Source organism: Lissotriton vulgaris, chromosome 2_1 (assembly GCF_964263255.1).
Source record: "Lissotriton vulgaris chromosome 2_1, aLisVul1.2, whole genome shotgun sequence".
NCBI classification, from domain to species: domain Eukaryota; kingdom Metazoa; phylum Chordata; class Amphibia; order Caudata; family Salamandridae; genus Lissotriton; species Lissotriton vulgaris.
Genome location: NC_141687.1, coordinates 710,327,096 through 710,352,978, shown reverse-complemented (window position 1 = coordinate 710,352,978; position 25,883 = coordinate 710,327,096). Strand labels below are relative to the sequence as shown.

General features: G+C 47.2%; 1 protein-coding gene across 5 annotated transcripts in view; it reads right to left on the bottom strand.

Annotated features, from left to right (window-relative positions):
* Window positions 1-25,883, bottom strand: part of SBF2 (SET binding factor 2) — a 2,158,806-nt gene that overhangs the window by 1,541,902 nt on the left and 591,021 nt on the right. For all 5 annotated transcript variants that reach the window (XM_086955965.1, XM_086955960.1, XM_086955962.1 and 2 more), the window contains exon 6: window positions 9,817-9,922. In XM_086955965.1, coding sequence (XP_086812091.1) covers window positions 9,817-9,922 — 106 coding nt within the window. The remainder of the gene's footprint in view (window positions 1-9,816; window positions 9,923-25,883) is intronic.

The window sequence follows — 25,883 nt, the reverse complement described above, 5'->3', positions numbered from 1 at the left end:
ACGGAAGTATGGATGAGATCACAGCATGATGGCAAGGATGCTTGCTCTGGTGCAACCACGTTAGTTCTGCGAAACCACAGAAGGAGTAGTTTAAATGATGTTCCCAAAAAATGTCATATGCTAATAACTTTGGTGCTCCGCTCGGCGGAGCGGGGGGACACATACCTGTGTGAAGGGGGGAGGCGAGGAGGCCCCCACGGCAGCCGCCACCGCCAGGAGTAAGTTTCTTGTTGCCCACAGCGCCGCCGCCCCGGGACTACAGCTCCCGGCAGCCTCAGCGGCTGCGCTGCATCGTGACCGCACAAGAGCGCCAGGAGGCGCCTGAAAGCTGCGCTCTGCTCGGCGGAGCGGGGGGACACATACCTGTGTGAAGGGGGGAGGCGAGGAGGCCCCCACGGCAGCCGCCACCGCCAGGAGTCAGTTTCTTGTTGCCCACAGCGCCGCCGCCCCGGGACTACAGCTCCCGGCAGCCTCAGCGGCGGCGCTGCATCGTGACCGCACAAGAGCGCCAGGAGGCGCCTGAAAGCTGCGCTCTGCTCGGCGGAGGGGGGGGACACATACCTGTGTGAAGGGGGGAGGCGAGGAGGCCCCCATGGCAGCCGCCAGGAGTCCGTTTTTTATTTCCCACAGTGCCGCCGCCCTGGGACTACAGCTCCCGGGAGCCTCAACGGCGGCGCTGCATCGTGACCGCACAAGAGCGCCAGGAGGCGCCTGAAAGCTGCGCTCTGCTCCGCTCCGCGGGACGCTGGGCTAAGCCCGGGCAAAGGGCGGGCCCTCTGTGGCCCTCAGAGGACCTGAGGATGTCGGGACAGGCCACCCCACTGGGCTCCATTAAAGGAGGAGGTACAGAGACACTTTACCCTTTTCTATTGTGTTTGAACTGCCTAGTGATGTTTTCGGGCTTTTATATTTCAATTACTATGTCTATCTGGGAAGAGCTGAATGCCTTGTGTGGCACAAACTATGCCCCTGACATATCAACTCCCCCTACAGTGGGCAGAGATACTGACCTCATTAACTGCACTCCCCAGGTCCCTGAAATAATCCTGCTTCAAGCTAATACACTGCCCCGGGAATCAACCAGCAAAAGGAACAACGAGGTGATTCCATCAAATGCCGATCGAATGTGCTGTAGCTCCTCATTTTCCTCCGCAAACCCAAGCGTATCAACGCCGTATAAGGCGGGGACTACATCAAATGACTCTGTTTCCCCCCTCCAATCGACCCTACTGGCCCACATTGAGCGATTGTTGAATGCGGCTCTATCACCCCTGGTCACAAAAATTAAGGATCTGGGAGATAGGTTGTCCAGTGTTGAAAAGATAGTACAAAGGATTCATCCTTCAACTGTAAATACTGCTATTCCCTCATGTTCTATGCTCTCTACCAACCTTGAGAAGCCTAAGTCCATCGAACACAGGAAAGAACGAACAATTGATTCCTCTCTCAGCCCACCCATTCCAAGTGGCCGTAATATTACTTCTAAGCCCACTCGTGTCCCTTTCAAAGCTCCTAGGTTTCCTCAAGAAAGAAGGCATCGAATTAATTTACCCCCTGAAGCCGCCCCCTACGTGACTGTTCTCTCCGGGGTCCCTGAACTTAGTCAGGGCAAACTCGAAACAAGCCAGGATCTGCTGAATAAAGCCATCTTCTGGCTCAATAACAATAGACCGCTGCCACCTGACCTAGATGGCGGAATCCTGAGCGTCAGGAGGGTGGGGTGGCTAGGTATGTTGCCCAAAGACATTCCGGGAGACCTGATATTAATTAAAGTTAAACACAGGAACATTGTCCCCTATTTAAGATTTTCTCAGCCCAAAATTGGAGATGGCCCTATTTCTACTTGGGACTTGTTTGACTTTTACCCCGGCCCCAGAGTATTGAACTATAACACTTGGTGAAAGGGGACTCTGTGTACCATGCGTTTTTATTTCGCACCAGATTGATTTTAGTTTGCTTTAAATATCCGTTTTTTTTCTTAACCTTGTAATGAACTGTTGAATCCTATATACATGTATGTATTTCTTTTTGCTGCTTTTATGGTTTTAAACTTAAAGACCGAATAAAGCTTTAAAAAAAAAAAATAATAACTTTGGTGCCTTTTGGCCGATCTGGGTCAAAGGTGTTCATTTGGAAATAATGTTGGTGCTGGTAAAGGAGTTGGCGTGATATTTGCTAGGCTGAAAGCAATAAGAGCCCAATTCAGGAAATATCAAATTTTAGACAGAACTGACAAAGGGGGCAAAGTTCAGGGGTAAAGGGGCAACATTTTTTTCGTTTCCTAACCTGCAACAAACTGCCAGCCTCCACTGTGCACAGCATTCAAAAAGCAAACCATGGGTTGGCCGTAGATCCCGGCCTGGCTGGGTATTTTATTTACGAACTCTTTTTTAAAGGGATTGCAGACCACATCTTGGCACTGCGGACTTGAAATGAAAAACCAGAGCTAGAGGCTTCCTTGTACAATGGAAGGTTTTATTTATTTAATTATGCCCAAAATTAGTCTGCAAACCTGGGTTTGACAACTACCTGAACACTAATGGGCCAGATATCAATTTTTTTATTAATTTCAAAGTCACTGACACATCATTGTAATGCGAATTTCGTGAAAACCACATAACGGATTTACTTGTAGTTGTATACCACCTTTGCTATAAATCCCTTCAGGGCTTATTTTTGTAGCCGAGATCGAAGCGTGGTATGGGAGTTAAAATTGGGAATGTTGCTTTTCTGACACTCCCACATTAATATTCCCCCCTTTGTGCATTTCCCTAATACTCAAAAAGTTTAAAAAGCTAAAATGGTATCTTCAAGTGTTGTACAAATCTGTAAAACTGTGCCAAAGTTATCAGCAAACCAAACATGTTTTTTACCCTACTTCTCCATTTAGCATTGCCCACTTTCTCAGATCTGAATGAAACCTGCAATGGGCACATTTACATTTCATGCAGATTCAATAAAGATCTCCAAGATATTAGCAGATGAAATCGTTTTTTCTAACCTGAATTAATCTGCATTAAACCTACCAAAGCCACAGAAAATAAACATGAGAAATGTCTGCTGAATTTCAGGTGGAATTGTCAAATGATGCCAGTTATTAGCAAATGAACATATTTTTGATCCCACCCTTTTAGAAGTGTCCCTCCATTCATGAATCTGCACAAATTGAAACATATAAAGAGCAAAGTAAACATGCTAAGCGTTTGCCAGATTTTGGGCAAATTCGTCAAACTGCGTTAAAGTGATGGACAAATAAAAAATACAACATTCCAACTTTCTCAGGGAAACTATGCATTTAGTCAAGCATATTGCATTGATATCAATTACAAAATATGAAGAGAGTCTCGGTCATTTAATGACATTGTGAAGAGGGTGAAGTCGAGTGGAAATCATCCTTCAATCTGTTGATTTACCGTGAAATGTTTTTTCTCATTTGAAACAAGATTCATGTAAAGTGGCGTAGGTCTCTATTGCCTGCTTTCACCTACCACCTGCCAGGATTATTTTCCCTGTAACTTGGCGCTGACCCAATATTCTATCAAAAATATCTCATGGACACATGAAGAACAAAGCTTGCCCAACTTTTACTTCCCCAAGTCATCATTTATTTTTGGCTTGCTCCACCTTGTTACGCGCGAGATAATCGTGTTCCCACCATTTTGCATGTTTCTAAGTCTCGTACAAACTCAATGAACACCAATATTCATTTTATCCTTCATACAGTGCAATAGAGAGGCCCTGCATGTGGGTGCAGAATGTAATTTCAGATTTTACTATTAACTACAGCATCTATTTTGTAGGCCTCTCCACATTATGCAACACTTTTGCAGGACCCCAGATGTAAAGAAATAAGCTAACAAATTTAGTCCAGTTCATGCTTGCTTCTAGCATCGGTCAGTTTAGGTATTTGTGGTTATGTTTAAAGTAAACTTTGATGTATGTATGTGTTTTAGCAAACGTTGTATGTGTTTTAGCATACGTTGTTCTACTGTACCACGAAAGATTCTACAAAATCAAAAGTGTAGTAAAACCTTTGAAAATGTAGCTAAGACACTTTTATGATCATTACATGATCCTGCTTTCTCTCAGTTATTGTGCAACACAAACAAATGATGGACGGAATGCTGAATAAATCATACATTCACCCCCAGTCAAGAGAGCTGGGTTAAATCCATCATTATTTTGCTCACCATGCCACCACAGTTTAGACCCAGCCATATGCAAATCAGTCTTGACCCTGTGCCTCATGGGAACAGTCCAGACCGAACTGAAACGCCAGGTCCTCCCTGGACCGGAAATAAGCATTCTGGGAGCGGTTTCTGGGTATTACCCTTCAATAGCCAGGCTAGCTTGAATCCAGTGGCATCAAGAGCAAGGGACCCACGTGTGGGCATACCCATCCCATTTAGGGTGAAAAGTGCTGCGCAAACAAATGATGGCCGGAATGCAGTTTTTGCATTTCTCTCCATTATCAGCATTTAGTCTGGGTTATTTCTTTCTTGATGTAGGGATAATGCTTAAACCAATACCAATGTGCTTTCCATAGCTGTCCACTTTTGCTACACTAGTCACAATTGAGCTCAAATAGACAGGCTTCTTTCCTGAAATGTACTTGTCATGTATACTGTCCCAATTCTACCCTCACCGCCTTCATTCTTGCATACCAGCATTAAATACTCAACCCATTTTTTCAAAATGTATTCCCTCGGTTTCCGATCTAACCACCCATCCGTTGGGAACCCCGGCATCTCTAAGCTCGCGATCAACACAAACAGAAGAAAAGTCAGTACACATTACCTTGGAACTAGACATGGCAAAATTCTACACAGCACAAAAAAAAAGAGATTTAAAAAAATGGGATGATAGTGTCAGGAGCAGAAGAAATGTGCTAACATCATAAACATGTATGTGTGGGGTCGATAGAGTATCCTCTGTTTTCTTGCAAGCCATTCTGAGTTTGGAGTTCAAGACAAGCCACTTGCGCCAGTCCGACTTGGCAGTCTAACCCAATTTTAATTCTGTTCAGATTCGGGAAGCTAGCCCCAACCTGTACCAGGTAACCTGTATTGGCCCAACATTTTTATGCTTCCCAACATACATTTTGCTGCTCCAACCTTTTAAGATGAAGACATTATTGATATAGTTCTCATCCAAGTGCCTGTTATGCACCCAGCATTCAGTAAGGACCCCCAAATTGAATTACAGAGGGGCACCTTCTACACTCGCAGAACTATTTGGAAATGTCTTGTTCACTGTAAAGGCCATTTGATGCTGGCTATAAAAGAGCTTGCTAGAAAAGTCAGATACAACCCATCAGAAGATTGAACGACTCAGATGACTATCCATCATGGATCTATAAGGAAGCGGTTTAATGCTCAACAGGGGCGGTGGGTGACATTTGAAAGTGGTGGGCGCAAAGTGATTTGCATACAGCACCGTAGCGAGCGAGCGCAGCGAGCAAGCCCGAACCCCAAAAGGGGTGGTTGGGGGGGTCACCCCCCCAAGAAAATTTTGAAAAAAAAAGAAAAATCGTGCATTTTCAAGCAAATTTGAGAAAGCAGGAAGGTTAATAAAGCAATTGTGAAAGTGCAGTTATTACATTAATAGATGGCATAACATAGGTAGCTACTTATTCAGTATAACCACAGAGCTTCATACATTCCGTCATATTATGCTCAGGTGCTGAATTCAGACTATAAGACTTTCATGAAAATCTCAGCTCTAAGAGTAGAAGAAGTTGCACAGCAGTTGGGAAACAGCCTTCACAAAGCAGAGCAAAAGATGAACTGAATCTTTTTGTAGTCATTAGATCCCTGTTTATCTATGTACACACACTTTATGGATGGGTTGGTGGATGCATAGGTTGGATGCGAATGAATGAGTGGTTAGACTGAACTCTGGGATGGGTTGATGGATGGATGGATGGATAGATGGATGGGTGAGTTGGGTGGTTAGATGATTTGGAAGGATGGCTGAATGAATGAGTTGGTTGAGTTGGTGACTCGGTGGATAGGAGAGTTGAATAGGTGGATGAATGAGTTGGGTCGATGTCTGGGGTGGGTGGATAGGTGAGATGAAGTGGGTAAATGAGTAACTTGTTTGGACTGATTGATGTAACTTGTTGCTATTATATTTAAGTGATGTGTAATGATGTATCTTAGGTCCAATGCTGATGGAGATTTACTGGTAGAATTGTCATGTCATTTTCGATGGTGACAAACATTCTAACATCTAATAAGCCATGCCTGAGAAACATTTGCTAACCTGCAAGAGTTTAAGAAGGATATCCACTAGCAAAGCTTGAAAACAAGGTGCCATGTAGACATCAGGACAGCCAGCACTAGGGCTGGTCCATGTTTAAGAGTGAATGAGGATCTGCTCCCTCTCACTGCGCTCATCCTGCCACTCTGATCTCCCCAGGATGGGATAAGGGCCGCGCTGCGGGGTCAAGTTGCCCTTTGGTGATACACTGAACCAAATGATTGGCTGTAAGGAGTGCACTGAGCCACGCATCAAAAACCTGACCCATGGGAGCAACCAATGCTGCCAACAAGTATCCAATCCTGCCATACATGCTTACGACTGAACTGGGAACGCAAACCAGCCCTGCCAATTAAGTCGGACCGGCTTTGGGGAGGGGGATTCCCAGCTCTCCCACGTGACCATACTGTGTCGGGTCGCAACTGAAAATATTATCCACGGTTGGTCATTACACACATTAGCTCCGCTCAGCATATGTCTGTACTACATCTCCATTCCTTTATTTTTGGCCACCCTCAACCCACCTTGCTGTGAGCTCTCTCCGGCTCGAGGCTCAGGCTCACACTTCACTTGTCGCAACTGGTATACAGCCCTATCACTTACATCATTTGCCAAAAGCAGGGGCCTCAAGCACTAAAGCCCAGCTAATCACCACCTTGAACCTCCCATGACGCCACCTCATTCACAGACGTCCACTTCTGCACAACAACAGGTCTCACTTCTTTGTGAGGGAAGCTCACACACTTACAGGTCGAGTTGAGCTCTCACTCATAGCACTGTAAATGAACTATACGTGTGAGACTGTCCAGAACTTTAGTGTCGATAACCTTTGGGGAAGGTAGAGAGTTTATGAAGCTGGCTCAACACCTGGGGACCTCTCCATTTCCACTGAGTCAAAAGTGCTTTTTCACCCCTGTTTGTAAAGGATGAAACTACTTTGAGTGACGTTTTGGTGTATTTACTCTGTAGCACAGTCAGAAACATCTTTTTTTTCAGCGTGTAGTAGTCTTAACCATGGTAAAGACGAGCTCCGTCCTCAACGCCACTTGCCCAAACTCTGGTATTGTGTGGCGCAGCACATCGCAGCTATTAAGCATGCAGAGAGCCTAACATCATTATGCGTTATGTGACTGACTGAGCCCCCTCCCGCTCCGCCGCCCGTTCTTTCTCTCTGCCTGTCTACGGAGCTGGCACGGCCCGCGGCCCCCCTCTCTTACAAATGGCTGGCCTCGTGGGCTAGAGAGGCAGCGAGCGAGGAGTGCTGTTAAAATGGATAATTTCACTATCCCTGCTCGTGTATTTTACTCATGAACGACCACACAAAGCAAACTAGAACAAAAAGTGCATGCGGCCTGTTTGCAACACTCTCCCCCGTCCCTTCCGCTCACCTCCGAACTTCGGAGGTGAGCGGAAGGGACGGGGGAGAGTAGTGCAAACAGAACACGAACCATGATCTTGTTGCCGGGTGAAATCTATCTGAAACCGGACTAGGGGGAGAAAGACAGGTGGTGGTGGGGGGTGGTCGGCTAAGGATGATATTAATTATAGATGTGCAGTGTAAAAAGTGAATTACAGGATGTTTTGCCCTCAGGCTCTGCGTAACATCGGAGACAACCGAAGCTCCCTTCTCGCTGTCCGATGACACTCCAAGAATTCACTGCGGCCCCTCTATATTTCTATCATTACTGCTGTGTTTATCTCTCTCTGTAGACAACAGCCTAACGCAATGAAACCTACAAAAGGCCCCTCTCCCGCGCCACAGCCGGTAATTAACGACGCGCTGGGGGAGGTGTCTTGGTTAATGAAACACAGTCCGTCCCTGGGGCCGCCGCGCGCGGGGGCATGAATAATTTCATAAAAATTACACAGCTCAACGTGTGTTTAATTACTTAAATGAATACTTCACTATCGGGCCTCGAGAGCCGGTGCGCTTGACTGCGTCGCTTATAACAAGGAAGGGAGGCGGCGGTGCCTCTTATCTCCTGGAAATAACAGAAAAATAGGAACAAAAATCATTTTAATATCCCAATGTGAAATCCCGCCAGGTGTTCAGGCCCAGGGATAGTGCTAAGGCTGAGGTCACCAGGCGTGGACTATGAGACAGTGGGAGCCCTCGGCCCAGGAGTTGATAATGGCGGGGTTGTAGGTATGAAGGTGCAGCAGGCAGTGCAGCAGGCAGTGCAACGGGCGCAGGGGCATTGGAAAGGCGGAGATAACCAGGCCAAGGACGTAATGAACTAGTCTGTTATTACATGATGATTTAGACACAAAACTGAAAACTCCACTATTAACCCCATAGCACTGCAGTATATAATATAGAAGTTAGGACGGAACTGCATACACCCCGGGCCCCGGCCTCTAATGACATTTATTTATCCTCCGACCTGCTAAAATAAAAAACAAGTTAGTACAACTGGGATACTCACTAAAAGAAGTCGACAAGCAAAGCACAGGGCAGGCTGGTGATGCGCACAGTCCACTCCACTCCACATACACCACGAGGCGAGTCCCAGGCCCCCAGAACCGGATCAACGTCAGCAGTGCCGTGAATGGCCAATCACTGCATGAAGTCAGACACAGTGATTGGCCACAGTGCAGTGCGGCTGAGCCACCCACGCGCGGCATCCAATAATGGATTGCCCTGCCCTGCTGCGCGGTGACAGGCCAATCCTGGCGCTGCATGCAGCGCCAGGATTGGCTTGGGGGGGCACACTAACTGCTCGCCCTGTCTCTCCCTTTTACGCCGGGGGCTGCCGCCCGGTTTAACCAGCACCCCCCTCAGTAGCTGTAATGGGGGAACTTTCATGCGCATGCGCGGGCTAGATTCAGCCCCAAGCAGCACTTGTGCATTAGGTCTGCGTGCAGTGTCTGACTAATGTACGTGGGCTCATCCTGCTGTCACTCAGAGCAGCCCCGCCCGCCCCCTGCACAGTGCATTCCCGTTTCAGTTGAGTGCTGCTCGGATTCCAGGCGGCGCTCGGATAATCCTGATAATCAATTTTAAAAATACACTGTGATATTTATTTTACTTGCAGCCGAAGGTCCATGGGCTGGTGAGGCTACACCAATGGACGCACCGTGGCTGATGCTCAATGATAGAATTCATGGTAAAGCGGTCTCCACTCCCCCCCTCCCTTGACGCATTGGATATCTGTTAGAAACTTACTGAAATCCACACATAAGAAAACAAACCCCATTGCATCTGCATCTCAAAATACGCACCAACGTTCATCAGCATATCGATAGGTTTCAAAATAAAATTTAAGTACATTTGTAAACAACTTTGTTTTACAGAGGCAAACACAAGTAGCCTTTACTACGGACAACAGTCTTGAGATTCCCTATGGAGTCCACTTGATATATAGCAATCGTAATTGTTGGTAGCATGCAACTTGCATTTATGCATTGATTGGCAACTTGCTGAATTAAAAAAGATTTTTGTAAATACATGTACAGGTTTGTGTTTTATTTTACTTAACTTTCTACAAAGTATATTGTAGGTACAAGTATAGTGATGTTAGCCTCTTTCAAAAGATGAATAAGAAACAGACATACCCAATTGCTGGAACAGGAGCGCTACGCTTGTGCCTGTTACTGGAAGACTATGGTGCAATGGCGTCTGTATAAGCTGCCGATCGCCTGCTCCCAAGGAAAATAGTTTCTGTAAAAAGTAGCAGGAGAGAAAGAAAGACATGCTTTGCTCAAATGGATTTCAAGGAGGACATGCACTCTGCACAGCATTCTCTGGGACAATCGACTGTCATTTTATTTTTTTAGTTAAACAATAAAATGGTACATTCGTATTTTCTGACTAGTTCTTTAGGTACCTCATACAGTAGTAAAGAAGCAACACGTGAATAATGAAGCTTGTTTGAATTCAACAAAAGACAATGCATTTAAAGAATTAGAGTACAATATGTATACATAATAATGCATACTGTCTACGAATGTGTACTCAATAGATACAGCTGTAATGAAGATCTAATGATATCTTAGGACAAGAGATGCTATCATTGTAAGCATAAAGGATGAAGGTTGACAGATTCTATGCTAACGAGTTCAGGCAGGAATCATTGCAGTAGAGTAAGACTACATCATCTATGGATATCAATAAAACCAATAAAGAAGGCAAGCACATTAGAAGGCAATCAACACTGTGTTAATTGCTGTGACTGGCAGCAAGAGATACTACAGGACTGCACTGACATCATTGTACAAGGGTCTCTTTCTTTCCATTGCATTCCCGACAGAGTGTCCATGCTGTCAACAGTCATCACCATCTAAAGAGGGCATTACCTCCAGTTTTTAAGGACTTCCTCATAACACTCAGATCATTGCCCCTGCTCCCTAGCACAAGGAGACGTAAGTCAGTTTCCACCATGGAAATATTACAGAGATGATGTAGCTGATAACATTTTGCCAGTGGACCAACTGTCTTCTATCCCCTCTTGACATGCTCTTGGTCAGTAATAAAATCAGGGCTACAAAAGTCTTCTTGTGGCCACTTCTTACAAGAGAGTATCTACAGCAAACAAAGATGAAGGAAAGCTATCAAATTCCATTCGAAGAACTTGGGTAAGTATTTCTCGATTCCATCGAACTGGCTTTAACTTAAGCACATCCTCACAGTAAGTGGTGATGTAGTTGATCTTCCTGCACTGAGAACATTTCACTGTGTAAATAAGTGAAGTAATCTGCAAAGTTTTTGTTAATCCTGCCATGATTACTCACTTCAACCCCTTGATTCAGAAACTGATGATATCACTTATAATACGGTTATCACGTCGCCAAGCCATGCCAGTAATTTGCTGGCCTGGTAGCCCTCACTGTATTGCTTAGTTCTAAGTGCTCCTCAATATATATTTTTTATAAATGTATTTATTTTTTGTTGTAAATAACAAAAACTTACAATCATCATACCAATAACCTCAGGTACATAAAGTACTATCTTTAAGGACAGCGTATCATCAACATCAATGTTTCTCAATGGAGACAGTAAATATTGTGGAAATTTGGTGAGACCCGGCTCTATATCCCGGCCCAAGAGCAAGGATAGCATAGTGTGCTCCACGAGGACCTCCATATGCAATGGCATTAGCATAATCAGCTGCTGATGATGTGGACTTACGTGTATTGTCCAACAGATCTAGCCCATAGTAATGTCTCCATGGACCCCATAATTTATGGAATTTTCGGGGGCAATATATGTAGTAGGTTCAGCTGCCATGTAGAGGTCTGCCCCCTCCTCCACTCCTGTATCTTGGGAACCTCCTCCACACCCCACCATATAACCACGTGTCGCCTGGCCACTGCCAGACCCAATGAGACAAATAGCAGCTGGGCCCTGTTGGCATCAACCTCACTCGGATCCCCAGGAGGACAAAACCAGGGTCAACCGGTATTGATATCTCCAAAATCATCCTCAGCTTCCTGACGATTGCCCCCCAATAGACTTGTATAGCGGGGCATGCCCATATCATGTGGTAGAAGTAACCCTTGACTTCCCTACATTTAAGGCAGGATGGTGTCTCTACCCTACCCATCTTGTGTAGTTTCTCCCTATCATAGTATATATTCTATGTAGGATTTTATATTGCAGTCTGCCTTTAATGGCTACCTCTCTAGGGTGCATTATGGCAGCCTCCCATTCAACATCCTCCAAGGTTCCTAGGTCCCGCTCAATCTTTCCAAGATTGTCTGGCACATTATTGTTTATCGACTGATAAGTAAAAGAAACCACTTTTTCTACCAGCTCCTTTTGTAGCGGTCTCCCCTCCAGTGGTGCGTATTCAGTTATATTCATGCACGATATACCCTCTGCCTGCTATGTGTGGAGTAGCTGTGTATATTTAAACAATTGGGAACAGTGAAGCCTGTACTCTACAGGTTTGCTCCTTTCCAAAATGTCACCTATTGTGGAAATTTCTAGCTGGCCCCACGCCCCAAATCCCTTTAATTTATGCAGTTCTTTAAACCACTACCCTTTCCAAAGTGGAGTAGCCTTCCTGATCCTGTGTGTCCACCTATTAGTCTTGTTGCTCTGTTCAACGTCTCCAGGGTAACTTCTGTCGTTGGCAATAGTTTGGAAGTTCCCTTACCACCATAGAGGTAGTGTAGCTGTGTGAGGGGTGCCATTAATTCTCTCTCAAGCCTATATGTAGGACGATCTTGTGCCCGGTGTAACCACTCATTAATAGGAATTAGATGTGCCGCCTAGTAATAAGCCTCTATGTCTGGCAGCGCGATCCCACCATTGTAGGGGTTGCGCTGTAATGTTTTAATGCTATTCTAGGGAAGCCTCCAGCCACGGTAGGGGTCAGATATCCTCCAGTCCGGTGAACACCATCCATGGGAGCGGGTGGTACTTATTTTGTAGAGTATAAAGTAATTGTGGTAAAGTAATGCCTTTTAAAAATAGCTGCCCTTCGCAGCAAAGAGAGGGGGAGTTCCCTCCACCTCTCTGCGTCTTGTTTAAATCTTTGCACTACTTTCCCGAGGTTATGGAGTCTACATACCCCTCTACGTGGGGTGATAAAAATGCCAAGGTATTGAAATCCTTCAGGAGCCTCTTTTAAGTCTTCAGGTCAAGGCAGCCGCGGCAGGGTCTCGCGGGGGCACTAGAGCATGGACTTATTACACTTGACCCGGTACCCAGAGTGCCTCCGATATTCCACTATGGTGTTGAATAGGACATGGATAGTCTTACCAGGGTTTGTGACATAGAGGAGGATGTAATTGGTGTAGAGGGAAATCTTATTTTCCTCCTCGTGAGTGGGGACAATCCTGAAACCCCGAATCACTGGGTGACACGGATGCAACAGCCCAGCGGCTCAAGAATGAGAGCAAAGAGAAGTGGAGAGAGGGGGCAACCCTGCCTCGTTCCCCGGCCGATGGGGAAGGCTGAAGACGACACCCCATTTACCCTGACTGTTGCGGTAGGCATTGTATAATAGTGGGTGGTAGTCAATATTGCCCAGTATCGACTGAAAGATATACTTTTTTGCATAGTACTGTGTAGGACAACTATATAACTTTGGAATAATGGCGTAAAAGCAATTGCTAGAACTTGTTTGACAGTTTGTTGTAATGATGTTATTTATGATGCTTATCTTGATTTAAAAAAAAAATAATAATTCAAAAAATTCTCAATATGTCATTGGCTTAATTTAATTGCCAATGGCTCTTGCCCGAAATTAAAAAAGGGGTGTCACCTAGGCAACTTTAGTACAATTCATTCAGCACTCTATTTTGATGACATCCCCTGACACCAGGGAGTGGATACGAACAAGCCCATTTATCCAAAAAGCCTCTACCACAATTGCCATACTGCCTACCAACTCCCAAATAAATACAAACCTGACAGAACGGGGAGTGCCCTTCTTGCACCTCAGCACCTACCCATGCCACCCTGTAGGACTACAAACGACTCAGTCTGAATAGGAAGCTGAGTGCCTTTTACCCCACTGCACCCATTGTAAAGGACCAGTGTTTGACCCAATAGCCATTAAAGGCACCCAATGGTGATAAGCAAAGAACAGTCCACAACATTTGAAAACCCGCTGGGGTTTAATGGATGCCATTAGTGCTTTCCGTGCAGGTGTGTAGGATGAGGTCCCCCTATTCTCTGCCCTGACACTACCCCACCAACAGGCCACTATCTGCCCCGTCACTGCGTGCACCACACTGCTGAACCCACCGGAATCATCCACTGTGTCAGGAGCTAGAACAGGAGAATCCAATTGGATCACAGGTCAGACTGACTTCTGCAGTCAGATTATGGATTTACCTCGGGTCCTAAAACAGCATCAGCACCTCAACCTTGTTCCCAGGTTCTTTTCTGGCCTAGGGCACTTTTGTCTGTCTGAACCAAACTGCCGTCTTCAGCCAGCAGCACTGCAGGAGTCCAGGGGTACGGGGTCAGCGCATGAAGCTCTCCTCCGATGTGGCCGGTACAGATGCATATTTATTAATAATGAGAACTTGCTATTAATACACTCGAATTGCTGTATTCATGCAAGTCCGAAGCACTGTAGATAACAGTGCAATACTGCTGAAATGTTCGTATTTTTATCGATTTGTGGACGCTGAAAAGCTGCTGGAGCATGCTTGCAACTGAAACAGAGGCCATTTATCGAAGCATCGAAAGTTCAATTCACTGAGCCATTCTCGAACTTTATTTATTTATTTTTAAAATTCTTTTTATTACTGCACACAAAAAAAATCATAAAACACATACAAAAAATACACGGGGTTCCATCTCAAAGCACAGTACATAGAAGAACGCCCTCCTGATCAGTTCAAGTACCTTAAATAAAAATAACATTTTGGTTTAGGGATCTACCGACAATGCCGGGTCTTCCGTTGCCTCCAGGGGGGCGCATATACCACCTCTATACAGATTCCAGGGCCCCCAAATTTTGCCCCATTTCTTGGGCCCCCCTCTGGCCACATACACTGCCCGCTCTCTGAACATACACCAGTCCAAGTCTTCCAGCCATTTTCCGATCGTAGGCGGCTGAATCGCCCCCCACATTTGGGCGATATTAGGCTTAGCAACCCCGCATGCCAACGTGACCCACACCTTTCCATAGGAAGAAAGATCAGTTGGCTCCCAAACATTCAGGATACACCGCCGCACCTCGAACTCAAAACTCACTCCCCACACCTCCCGCGCCCTGGCATGAACAGCGGACCAGTACTCCCGAATAAGAGCACAGTCCCATAGAATATGGAAAAACGTACCAATCTCGCCACATCCTCTCTTGCACACACCGCTCTCAGCCAAGCCCATTCGCACCATTTGCGGGCCAGTCACATAACTGCGATGAAGGATCTTTAGTTGAACCTGCAGGAGTCTCATTTCAATTGCAACAACCCTAGGAGAGGATACGGCCTCCCTCCAGTCTTCATCATCGAGGAGCAATCCATCAGCCACCCATTGGTCTCTAAGAACCACGAGGGGATCCTCCGTATAGTTAATCAATTTTTTATAAATCAGGGAGATCGTCTTTGTTGGAAGATGAACGTCCAACACTCAGTCCTCCAACGGGGACGCCTCCGGAGCGTCGCCTCCCGGGGAACAACGGCCAGCAGCGCATGCCTAATCTGGAGGTAGCGAAACCTCTCATTCCCATGCAGTTGATACTGTTCCTGCAACGTTTCAAACGGGAGGATTCCATCCTTACCCCAGAGATCACCTACTTGGGAAATTCCGATGAGGTCCCATTTGTCAAAACCCCCAGACTTCCATAAACTTCCCAAGCATTCGGAATTCCAAAGGGGTGTGGCCAGCGTAATCTTAGCCCTCCCACTTAAGGGAGCGATTGGCCTCATGCCAGACCTGTACAGCTACCGCTGTTGGCCCCACCAAAGGAAAACGCCCACGCCCAGCATACAGTGCCCTAGTAAACTCCCCCCCGGGAACCTGACCGCGGTCCATAGCATAGCAAGGATACAGCGGCGAACCGTAAATGGCATGATTAACCGCCGCAATTCGGGGTCTACCATCCCAAAGAAGTTGTCTCTGGAGAGACTCAACCTCCCTGAAATACGACGAGGGAACCAGATCCAATGAATTCTGAAGTGCGTACAGAAAACGAGGCAGAGCCATCATCTTGAACAGGACTGCACGGCCGAGAAGGGAGAGAGGAAGCGATTTCCATCGAGACATTGCGTCGGAGCCGGACCAGGGGCGGCAGCAAGTTATTGGAGTATCTACTTTGGGGATCCAAGGATATAAAGACGCCAAGATATTTGAACCCCACTGTTTCCAGTCTAACCGGACAACCCGGGGGGACCTCCGGGGGATCTCCACTCAAGACAAAAAGAACCGACTTCGCCCAGTTAATGGCAAAGCCGGAATACCCACCAAACACCTCCAGGACATCCATAGAAACCCTGAGCGAACCTCGAGGGAGGTCAAATACAACAAAATGTCGTCCGCATAAAGCGATATCTTATCCTCCCACCCAGGTGTCCACCGGAGCCCCCTAATCGACCTGTCCCAACGGACCCAGGCCGCCAACGGCTCGAGCACTAACGCAAATAATAGCGGGGACGGAGGACATCCCTGCCTGGTGCCCCTCGCCAAAGCAAAGTCAGCTGACCGGTGGTTATTGACGACTACTCGAGCCAATGGACCAGAATATAAAAGTCGGACCCAGGACACGAACTCCAGGCCAAAACCCATCTTCTTCCGGACAGCGAAAAGATAGGGCCATTCCACTCTGTCGAATGCCATAGTGGCATCCAGCGATAGTAAATCCGTTGGTTCGTGAATATGGGCTGCCCCTCCCAGGACCCCATGCAGCCTGCGTAGATTAAGAGCCGTATTCCGGCGAGGCTTAAAACCTGACTGGTCCGGATGAACCAGCGTCGTAATGACCTTTACAAGTCGGGTCGCCAATAATTTTGCCAAGACTTTTGGCTCAGCATTTAACAATAAGATCGGCCGATACGAAGAACACTCCGTCATCGGCTTGCCTTCCTTGTGCAGGACTATGATATTCGCCACACGTTGATCGTATGGGAGCTGACCCCTTTCCGTACTCTCCACAAACATACCTCTGACGAAGGGAGCCAACTTATTTGCGTTTACTTTATAGAGTTCAACGGGGAGCCCATTAGGACCGGAAGCCTTACCAGAACGAACCCCTCTAATAGCCTGCGCCACTACGTCAGCTGTGAGGGGAGAATCAAGAAACTCCCCGTCCTCCTCCGAAAGACCGGGCATCGGAATGTCCTGAATCATGTCTGCGTTTTTGGACTCTGAATAGTTACATTCGGCCGCATACACCTTCCTATAGTAGGTAGCAAACGCATCCACAATCTCCTGTGAACTCGTGATTTTATCCGAACCAGTGGTCTGTAGCACCGGAACCAACCGTGACACCCAGTTCCCTTTCCCTAACCAAGCTATCAGCTTCCCGGCCTTGTCCCCGTGCTCATACACCCTACTCTGGGTATCTGCCAGCTGCGACCTCACGCTAACTCGGGCCAGACTCCGATACTCATCCCTGAGGAGACGCAGGCGATGCAGTCCTTCCAGGGTAGAGGCAAGGGACATCTCCAGTTCCAGAACAAGCAACTACGCTTCCACCCTATCAATCGCAGAGCGCCCCTCCTTTTTCTTACCAGAAATATACGAGAGCAGTTCCCCTCTCAGGACAGTTTTATACGCTTCCCATAGGGAGCATTTTGAGTCCATCGATTCTACGTTCTCTTGAAATTATCTATCGGCCACACGCACTATCTCCTTCATAGCCGCTGGGTCTCGGAACCGCCAAGCACTAATAGGAGCAACCCTGGCCACATCACGCCCGCCAAGGTCTAAACTGATCTAAACTGTTGAATGATCCGAAAACCCCCCGAGCCAAGTGTCGCACCTCCCGAATACACGCAGCCTGTGGCGCAGGCACCAGTACATAATCTATTCTGGAGAGGGATTTGTGCGCTGCCGAGACATGAGTGTATTGAGAATCACCGGGGTTTTTAAGCCTCCATCAATCAGTCCAACAGTTTCCACAAAGTCAGCCAACCACTTCCGGGACGACAACAACTCACGAGCCGGACACCTATCAGCCTGCCCATCCATAACTGCATTAAAATCGCCACCATCAACAGCCCGACAGGCAACGTCAAAAAAATCTTACACAGATCCTGAAAGGTATCAGCCTGAAGGGCCGGAGGAACATAAACAGACAAAAGGTTCACAGTTCTCCCCTCCCACAGCCCCGAGATGCCGACATATCTGCCCCTATTATCGGTCCAAGTGGACTGTATGGCCAGGGGGAAGGTGTTCTTAACCAGAATCCCGACCCCTCTCGACCCAGTTGTAAAGCCAGCGTGCGAAACCAACTTATAGCCCCCCCTGTGGAGAGCCATGCATCGCTGTAACAATGAGCCCAGGTCAGCAGAGGGGAGTGTGTCCGGAAAGGAATGGTGGGTCACTAACACCAGTGCGCCTCCCTCTCTACGCCCTCAGAACGAGTGGTCATCAGACGGAGAAGAACTATGGCATCTATACAAAGAAGACGAAATCGAGGACGGTCCCTTCAAGAGTTCAAGCATGCCCTACAGCAGGGGTCTCCAAACCGGTCCTGGAAGGCCGGATCCATGCCAGATTTTTGGGATATCCCCATTGAGATACATGCAGTTATTTTAAAAATCTGGCATGGATCCGGCCCTCCAGGACCGGTTTGGGGACCCCTGCACGACAGGTTCACGCCCCCGGATGACGCAGGCCTTACAGGATTGGAGAAAAAGCAGGAAGAAGAAGCATCGGCGTGCAAGGTCACTGCAGAGCGTTTCGTTTGCCTGGGAGAGCCGGTGGAACTACGAGGAGAAGGAGTAGGACGGTTTTGAGACCCCCGCGGATCCGAAGAAGGAGGTTCCGGTGCCTGGAGGCCAACGTTTCCATGCTTCGCCCAGCCACACTCAACAAGGAGGAGTGTGGCTCACACAGGTGCGTCGGCGTGTGTCGGGTTGGTTGGGGAGGCGGGGAGAGGCTGTGACCGAGAACTCCGAGAGAAGCGCAGAGAGCGCGTGTATATAATTGTAAATATCGTGTTCACTGGCATTCCCCCTCCCGACACTACCCTCACCTTCCCTCACTGACTTCACCCTGTGAATTGAGTGTAACATAGCGGTATATACACTCGAGCACTGGTGTTTATTAGGTCTTCCTTCCACACTACCCGGGTCCTATAGTGGGTACCAGAAAGTCAGAATCTCATCCTGACATCGGTGTATTTTTTTTCTCTTCGCATGTCCCACGGAGGAGAGCCTTCTTATCTTTCTCGGAGGACTAGGGGCACACCAGAAGTACCAGCAAACACAAATCCTGCATCTTTGGCCCGGGAAAGACTTACCTTAAGAAAGAAAAAAACCTTTGGAAAAATAAAACCATATCTTCCCCGATCTAGTCTCCGTGCGCTTCCTTCTACCCCGCCACAATCGCCTTCCCATAAGATGAGTTTCCTGCAATAACACCACATCTGGAAAGTGCCTCTGAATCAACTGGCCCACCATACCCCTCTTGATCTTATCCCACAACCCATTCACATTCCAACTCAAGGCGGAGATCCCAACCACCCCTTTAACGGAGGACATCACGATTCAAAGAAAAAACAAAATAGCGTGATAGCTCCCAGCGTGGAAAAAAACCACATGAAATAATACAAAAACAAACCCCGAACACCCCCCCACGCCCCCTCCCGTCTCCCCTGCTTTCAGCTTACGCTCATCCCCAACTCGCAGTGTGCCTGTCACCCCCAACTAACCTACATTAGCCTAAGGTGAACTAAAAGTAGTAAACGGAGGAGGACCCACTTACAGGCCCGCCGCACCCTCCCACCCCCGAACCACACAGCCCCCCCTGTAAAACAATTCGAACGAGGAAAGCAAGCAATACAATGCTAAATAGGGGATTCAAATATTTGCTCCTGTGGAACCAAAAGCTACTTAAGAGTATAGTGAGTCCCACGGCCACACATTTACACACTCATTGTTCTTCCGCCTCCGCTGCGTCACCTGTCCCGGACTCTGGCCCATGGGAGCTGTCCAGCCAGTCTGCCGCCACCTCGGGATTGTCAAAAAACCAAGTCCTACCATTCAGTTCCACTCGCAGACGGGCCGGGTACAGCATTGCATATTTCACACCCTTGTCCCTCAGTCTCCTCTTGACCGACAAAAAGCCCTGCCGTTGTTTCTGTACCAGCTGGGTAAAATCCGGGAAGAAGAGGAGGGATGCGTTCTCAAACGCGAACGGGCCCGAGGTGCGAGCCGCCTGAAGAATAACATCTAGGTCTCGGAAGTTAAGAACTCTGGCTATCATGGGACGGGGGTTCACCCTAGGTCTGGGCCTTCCACCCGGGACCCTGTGTGCCCGCTCAATTGTAAAGAAATTGCTCAGGCACTTGAGAATGAGATTCTCCACAAACAAATCTGGCGTAGGACCCTCTGATTTCTCCGGCACAACTAAAATGCGGATGTTATTGCGCCGTGCCCGCCCTTCATATTCATCAAGCTTCCAGTCAATAAGATCCCTTAACTTCTGAAGATCCCGCACCTCCTGCTGCAATGTGTTGACATTGTTGATAAGACTTGTGGCCTTCAACTCCAGAGACTTGACTTTCTCGCTGGTTTTTGTGAGGTCTGCCCGCAAAAGTCCCATTTCAATGGTGACAGTATCCAATTTGCCATCCATTGTCTCCATTTTCTGACCCAGGGACGTCTGCACTCCCGCAATCGCGGCCATAAGATCCGCCATAGTGGGCTCTGCCGTCCCAGGGATATCCTCCGGACCCCCGGCAGACACCTTCTTGGTCTTGCCCGGCGATCCCTTGGGGAAAGTATAGCGATCCAGTTTATTAGCTTGGATTTGCCTGGCCCATCTCGACGACTTGGCCCCCGGTTTATCTGAGTCCACTCTCGCCGCCATCACACCACACTAGGCAGCCCGCCGCCGCGCCTCCACCTCCAGACAGACGGCGCCTCAGCGGAAGACGAGACCATCAATCTCCTCGAGGGCAAATCCAGACAGCAATCTCATCCACGGCCTCTCAAAATGACCCGGGAGGAAGCGGCTCTCTGCTCCCCTCTCACCACTGCTCCCAATCAAAGAGCAGATAGAGTCAGGGCCCTCTGTGTAAAAGTACTAATAGACCCTAGGCATCCCCCACAATCCTGAGGTTACCTGCGTCTCAACCCTGCCAGCAGCCGACCTGCCACCCTGCAGGGACCTTCGGTTCCGGGACTTAGCTCCCGATCCACTCCGTCGAGGCGCTCCCGGGGCCCAGCCAGAAAGGTCCAAATCGCCGCTGGTCACCGCAACACCACCGCGGTAGCAGGCCAGATACTGTGCCAGAGGCCTGGCCGCCCGGGGCTTCAGGCACTCCCTCACGCCCCTCCAGGCCAGGCAGGACTCCAATGACTCCTCGGGCCGGGCATCAACAATCCAGTCCGGCCCGAGTACAGTAACACTGAGCGCCCCCGTCGGGGTCCTTCAGTGCAGTGCCCCTCAACAACTGCGGCACTCGTCAACCTCCGATCCCGCTAGGGACCCGCAGCAAAGTCAGACCAGCCCCCGACCAGACCGGCCCCGCCCCGCCCCAGTGCCCGCTGTTGTTGCTCTCTAGGGCGGGCTGGGCATCACGTGAGGTCCCGTCTCCTCTGGAAGCAGGCCGCAAACTTCAAGGGCGGCTCTCGGGGGTCCGGTCTCGGCCGAAAACGGGAGTTGCACACCCCGGCATCGGAGTGGTTCCCCCACCCGAAGGTGAGGCAGGAACACAGGATAGTTAACAGGATGGAGGTATCAGGAGCGGAGGGCCAGCGGAGTCGGTTCCTAAGCGGCCATCTTGGTCATTGGCGCGGCTCCTCCCCCCATTCTCGAACTTATTAAACAAATCAAAGTCCAAAATGTACCAGCCTGAAAGAGTTGAAGTGTTTGGCTCCCTTGGTGAGGAAATTGTTCAGCTTAGTTTTAGAAAAACACAACTAGACTAAGTCCATAAACTCCAATTACTTTCTTTATTTTGTATTGTGTCTTTTTTTCTGTCTGCTGACACTATCTATGTATAGTTTTAAGTTTTTCAACGTTAAAGTATTTGTTAAAAAAAATAGTGTGCATTTTTTGCCTCCTCCTCTTTTTTTTTTAATCAACCTATTTCCAGAGCTTTAAATGTGCAGGTGCTATCAGGTACTCAGTACCTACACTTCTTTAATTCGGAAGGGATAGATAGCACTGGCACTTCTCAGCACTGCTCAAATGCTTTTAACGGGAGAGCACCGGCACTTCTCAGCAGCAAGCAAGGCCCCGGGGACAAAAGAGTACCTGCACGTCTATATTTCCATTTCTAGCACTGCCTGTTCCAATAGGTGATGGTTCTTGCCAGTTTTGTAGCTGAGTAGATATGCCCGTTGAACTTTGTCCTTAATTATGAAAAAATTGCATTCAGGGGAGACATGCATTTATTTTAAAATGACTGACGTAAGCAACGTAGTTTTTATAGAATTAGGAGAGTTACATAGGTGCAGCCTACGGGTGTAGTAAAAGAGGTAGCTTTGAAAGTCTTATTACAAGAGAGCTCACATGGGCTGGCTAGCAAGAACGACCTTCAAACTGGTTTACTTTTTTTATCATCCTGTTACATAACTGCGAAGAAAAACACAACATTTCCTGTGGAGAAAAAAGGTATTTTACGTTGCTGTTGCCATCCAGAACTGCGGCTTGCCATGCAGTCCTTTTAAAATTAAACTGGTTGCGGATGAGTGGAAGTCTGCGCTAAGGTCACCATGAGCTCAAGTTGCAAGGCCACGGCACACGCAGCATAATTCTAAGCAGCCTGGGAAATACGTGCACAGTAGAGTAGTGCATGCCGCATTCATATCAGCTGGAGATAACAGTTTGACAAAAAATTCCCGTATCAAACGTAAGCCGCGTTTTACTTAATTGCCAAGGAAAAGTTGCTTTGTCTAAGTACTGTAACACGCGTTTTCCCCCAATGTAAATTCTCTTTCAAACCACTTGGTGGTGGGGAGGCCTGGGGACAAACAGAGGGCAGGGAAAAATACACTTGCAGAAATCAGTTGAGACCTATAGATTTTTTTATTTGTCATATTGAATGGGTTCAAATATTCAAATACTCCAATATATGGTGGTTCATATTTATTTCAGTGGCCTTCTATAGCGTCAAACATGTAACTGCATGCTCACTAAGTCACTTCCATTCTTATCCTGAAACAATTAAAGTGGACTATGGCAAATCACCATTCCTAGCTCAGGTTTTTCATCCAAGCCCATAAATATTGTAAAATCAACACGATATCTATGTCAAAAAAGCAATGACATTTAGAGACTTCAAAATAAAACTTTGGGGCCTTATGAACTGTTTACTAGTGGAGTGGAATGCAGACCATCTCATGTCTGTTAATGAGGTAGGGCACACATTGCGACCCACTTCGATTCGCTGGCCTGCTAGGGTCAACAGACCACCATGTCTGTGATAATAAACCAATCTTTTTTTTTTTTAAATGCAGCTCATTTCCCTTGAAGGAAAATGGGTGTGATAAAAAAAAGAGTTGAAAACGTTTTTTGAGTATACACTGCACACAAAAAAAACAATGGGAAACCATATTTGACACACAAATGTTCAAGTTACAAGTTGAAATCAGATTAAGCTCCTATCCTGGCAAATGGACTGGGAGTATTTTCATAGCTGCAAATAGAACATTAAGATCCGTTATTAACCAGGTTCTCCATCTGTTTATTTGCTTCATATTATGTCAAACTGACTGGAGGAAATCATTCCTTTACGGTCCTTACTCATTGCCACATCTGATTTCAGACCTAGTTGGTTGACTTAAAATTCATCTACTGATGTTTGTTGTTCCTGTGTATGCTTAATTCTTAAACAACTAATTTGATTTGTAACTGTCCTGCTTTGAATTTCGGGCAGAAAGACAGTTTTAATAACACTTTTTTTTCCACAGAGCCGTGCACCGAAACAAAGAAAAATGTGATTCTCTTAATGCTTTTCTTCTCAATTCTTTATTTGAAAAGTCCAAATGATATTTCACTTCAAAAACAGCAGCCAACGCGTTTGGTTCTACAGCGGCAAACAAGCCGGAGAACTTCTTCAGGGCTGCAAACAGATTAACACAAAAAATATATATATAAGACACACAAACATATCATATAATTGACGGACATAATCAAAAAATATTAACACATACAATACAAGACATATTTACAAATATTAGAATTATAACAAACAAACAATTTAAGACGTATAAAGCTATGCAATCTATCTTGAGAGACCCAAAACACTTATTTAAGAGAAGGGGAGGTAAAATTTGCGACCTCTTCATATTTCATATAAGAATTATTGCAAACACACAATATAAAAATATCCTAGAACAATACATTAAAGCTATACCGTACTTTTGGAAGGAAACCAAAAAAGCACTTGTTTTGAAGTAGGGAAGCTAAAGTTTCTGACCTTGTTCATAATTCAGCGGATATTTCATATTTGATTACACTAGACGCATAGACAGACCAAATGTTCTAAAAATAGATTAAAACATTTAGAGAAAAAGATAAATACTACACAAAAACATACAATTACAACCTGACCCAAAATGCAAAAATACAATTTTAGAGAAAAGACGAAAGAGAAAAAAAGGCAGAATAGAAACAGAAAAAGAAAAAGTAGAGAAAGAAAAAATAATAGGTCACAAACTTTAGCTTCCCTTCTTCAAAACAAGTCACAAATTTTACCTCCCCTTCTCTTACATCAGTGTTTTGGGTCTCTCAAGATAGATTGCATAGCTTAATACATCTTAAATTGTTCGTTTGTTATAATTCTTACATTTGTAAATATGTCTTATATTGTATGTGTTAATATGTTTTTGATTATGTCCGTTAATTATGTGATATGTTTCTGTCAGATATATTTTTTGCGTTAATCAGTTTGACGCCCTGAAGAAGTTCTCTGGCTTGTTTGCCGCTGTAGAACGAAACGTGTTGCCTGCTGTTTTTGAAGTGAAATATCATTTGGACTTTTCAAATAAAGAATTGAGAACACCTACCACCCCTGACCTCCCATCCCCTACCCACAACCCCACTATCCCAATTCAGCACTCCATCACAGACACAGATCGCTCCCCCTCATACACCGCTCTTTCCCCCGCCCCCTCTACCAACTTGCGGACCTCCACACATACCCTCAACACTCCTATCACACCTACAGCGGGCATTAACACCCCGCTCGTCGCTGACAGCACAGTTCCCACCCATAACACACCGAACTTAGTCTAGCACCAGAATAACACGCATTCCGACAATTTACCCCCTTTATCCCCCCCATTCTCAGTCCTCATTACCCTTTAACCAACTTCGCAGAACGTACCCCCTCTCCTAATTTAACTCCCCCTCCCCTCAACAGGACTATCTCCAATCCCACTTCCCCTCCTACTCTCAGCCCCCACTACCCTCCTTACACCCCCACCACGGCTACCAGTCTCCCAGCCTACACCTTGTCCCCCCCGCCTACCACCAATGCCCCCACCCATAACACCAACTTCCTCCCTACCTCATCCACACCCCTCCCGTCCAAAACCTCTCGCCTCCCTAACCCCATCCCGCACACCAACACAACGCAGACCTGCCCGAACACCAGCCCTCCCTCCCACCTGCACACGAATCCCCTGGCCAGCCATTCACCCCTGACTGCCACTCCCACCCCCACCACCTACCCTACGATGGATTACATCACGGCCACCCTCACTCAGATCAAAGAAGACATTCACGTCATCAAAGAACTACTCTCCACACGCCCCATACACCGCCCACTCACCTCCACCCCCCCTCCCAACTTATCTCCTACTCCGCCGGCGGACCCCCACCCTCATCACGCCCCACACCAGGCGTCAATCCCTGCTCATAGGCGCAGCAACTGCCCTCGTCCCCCGCATCGCCCCTGCAACCCCTCACACATCTACACCTCCCAGCCAAACTTGTCCCCCACCCCTCCGACTAACTCTCGCACTCAGCTATCCCCCAATCTGACATCAATCCCAGCTCTTAATCGCAACAACCGCCCTCGCCGCACCCACAACTCTTC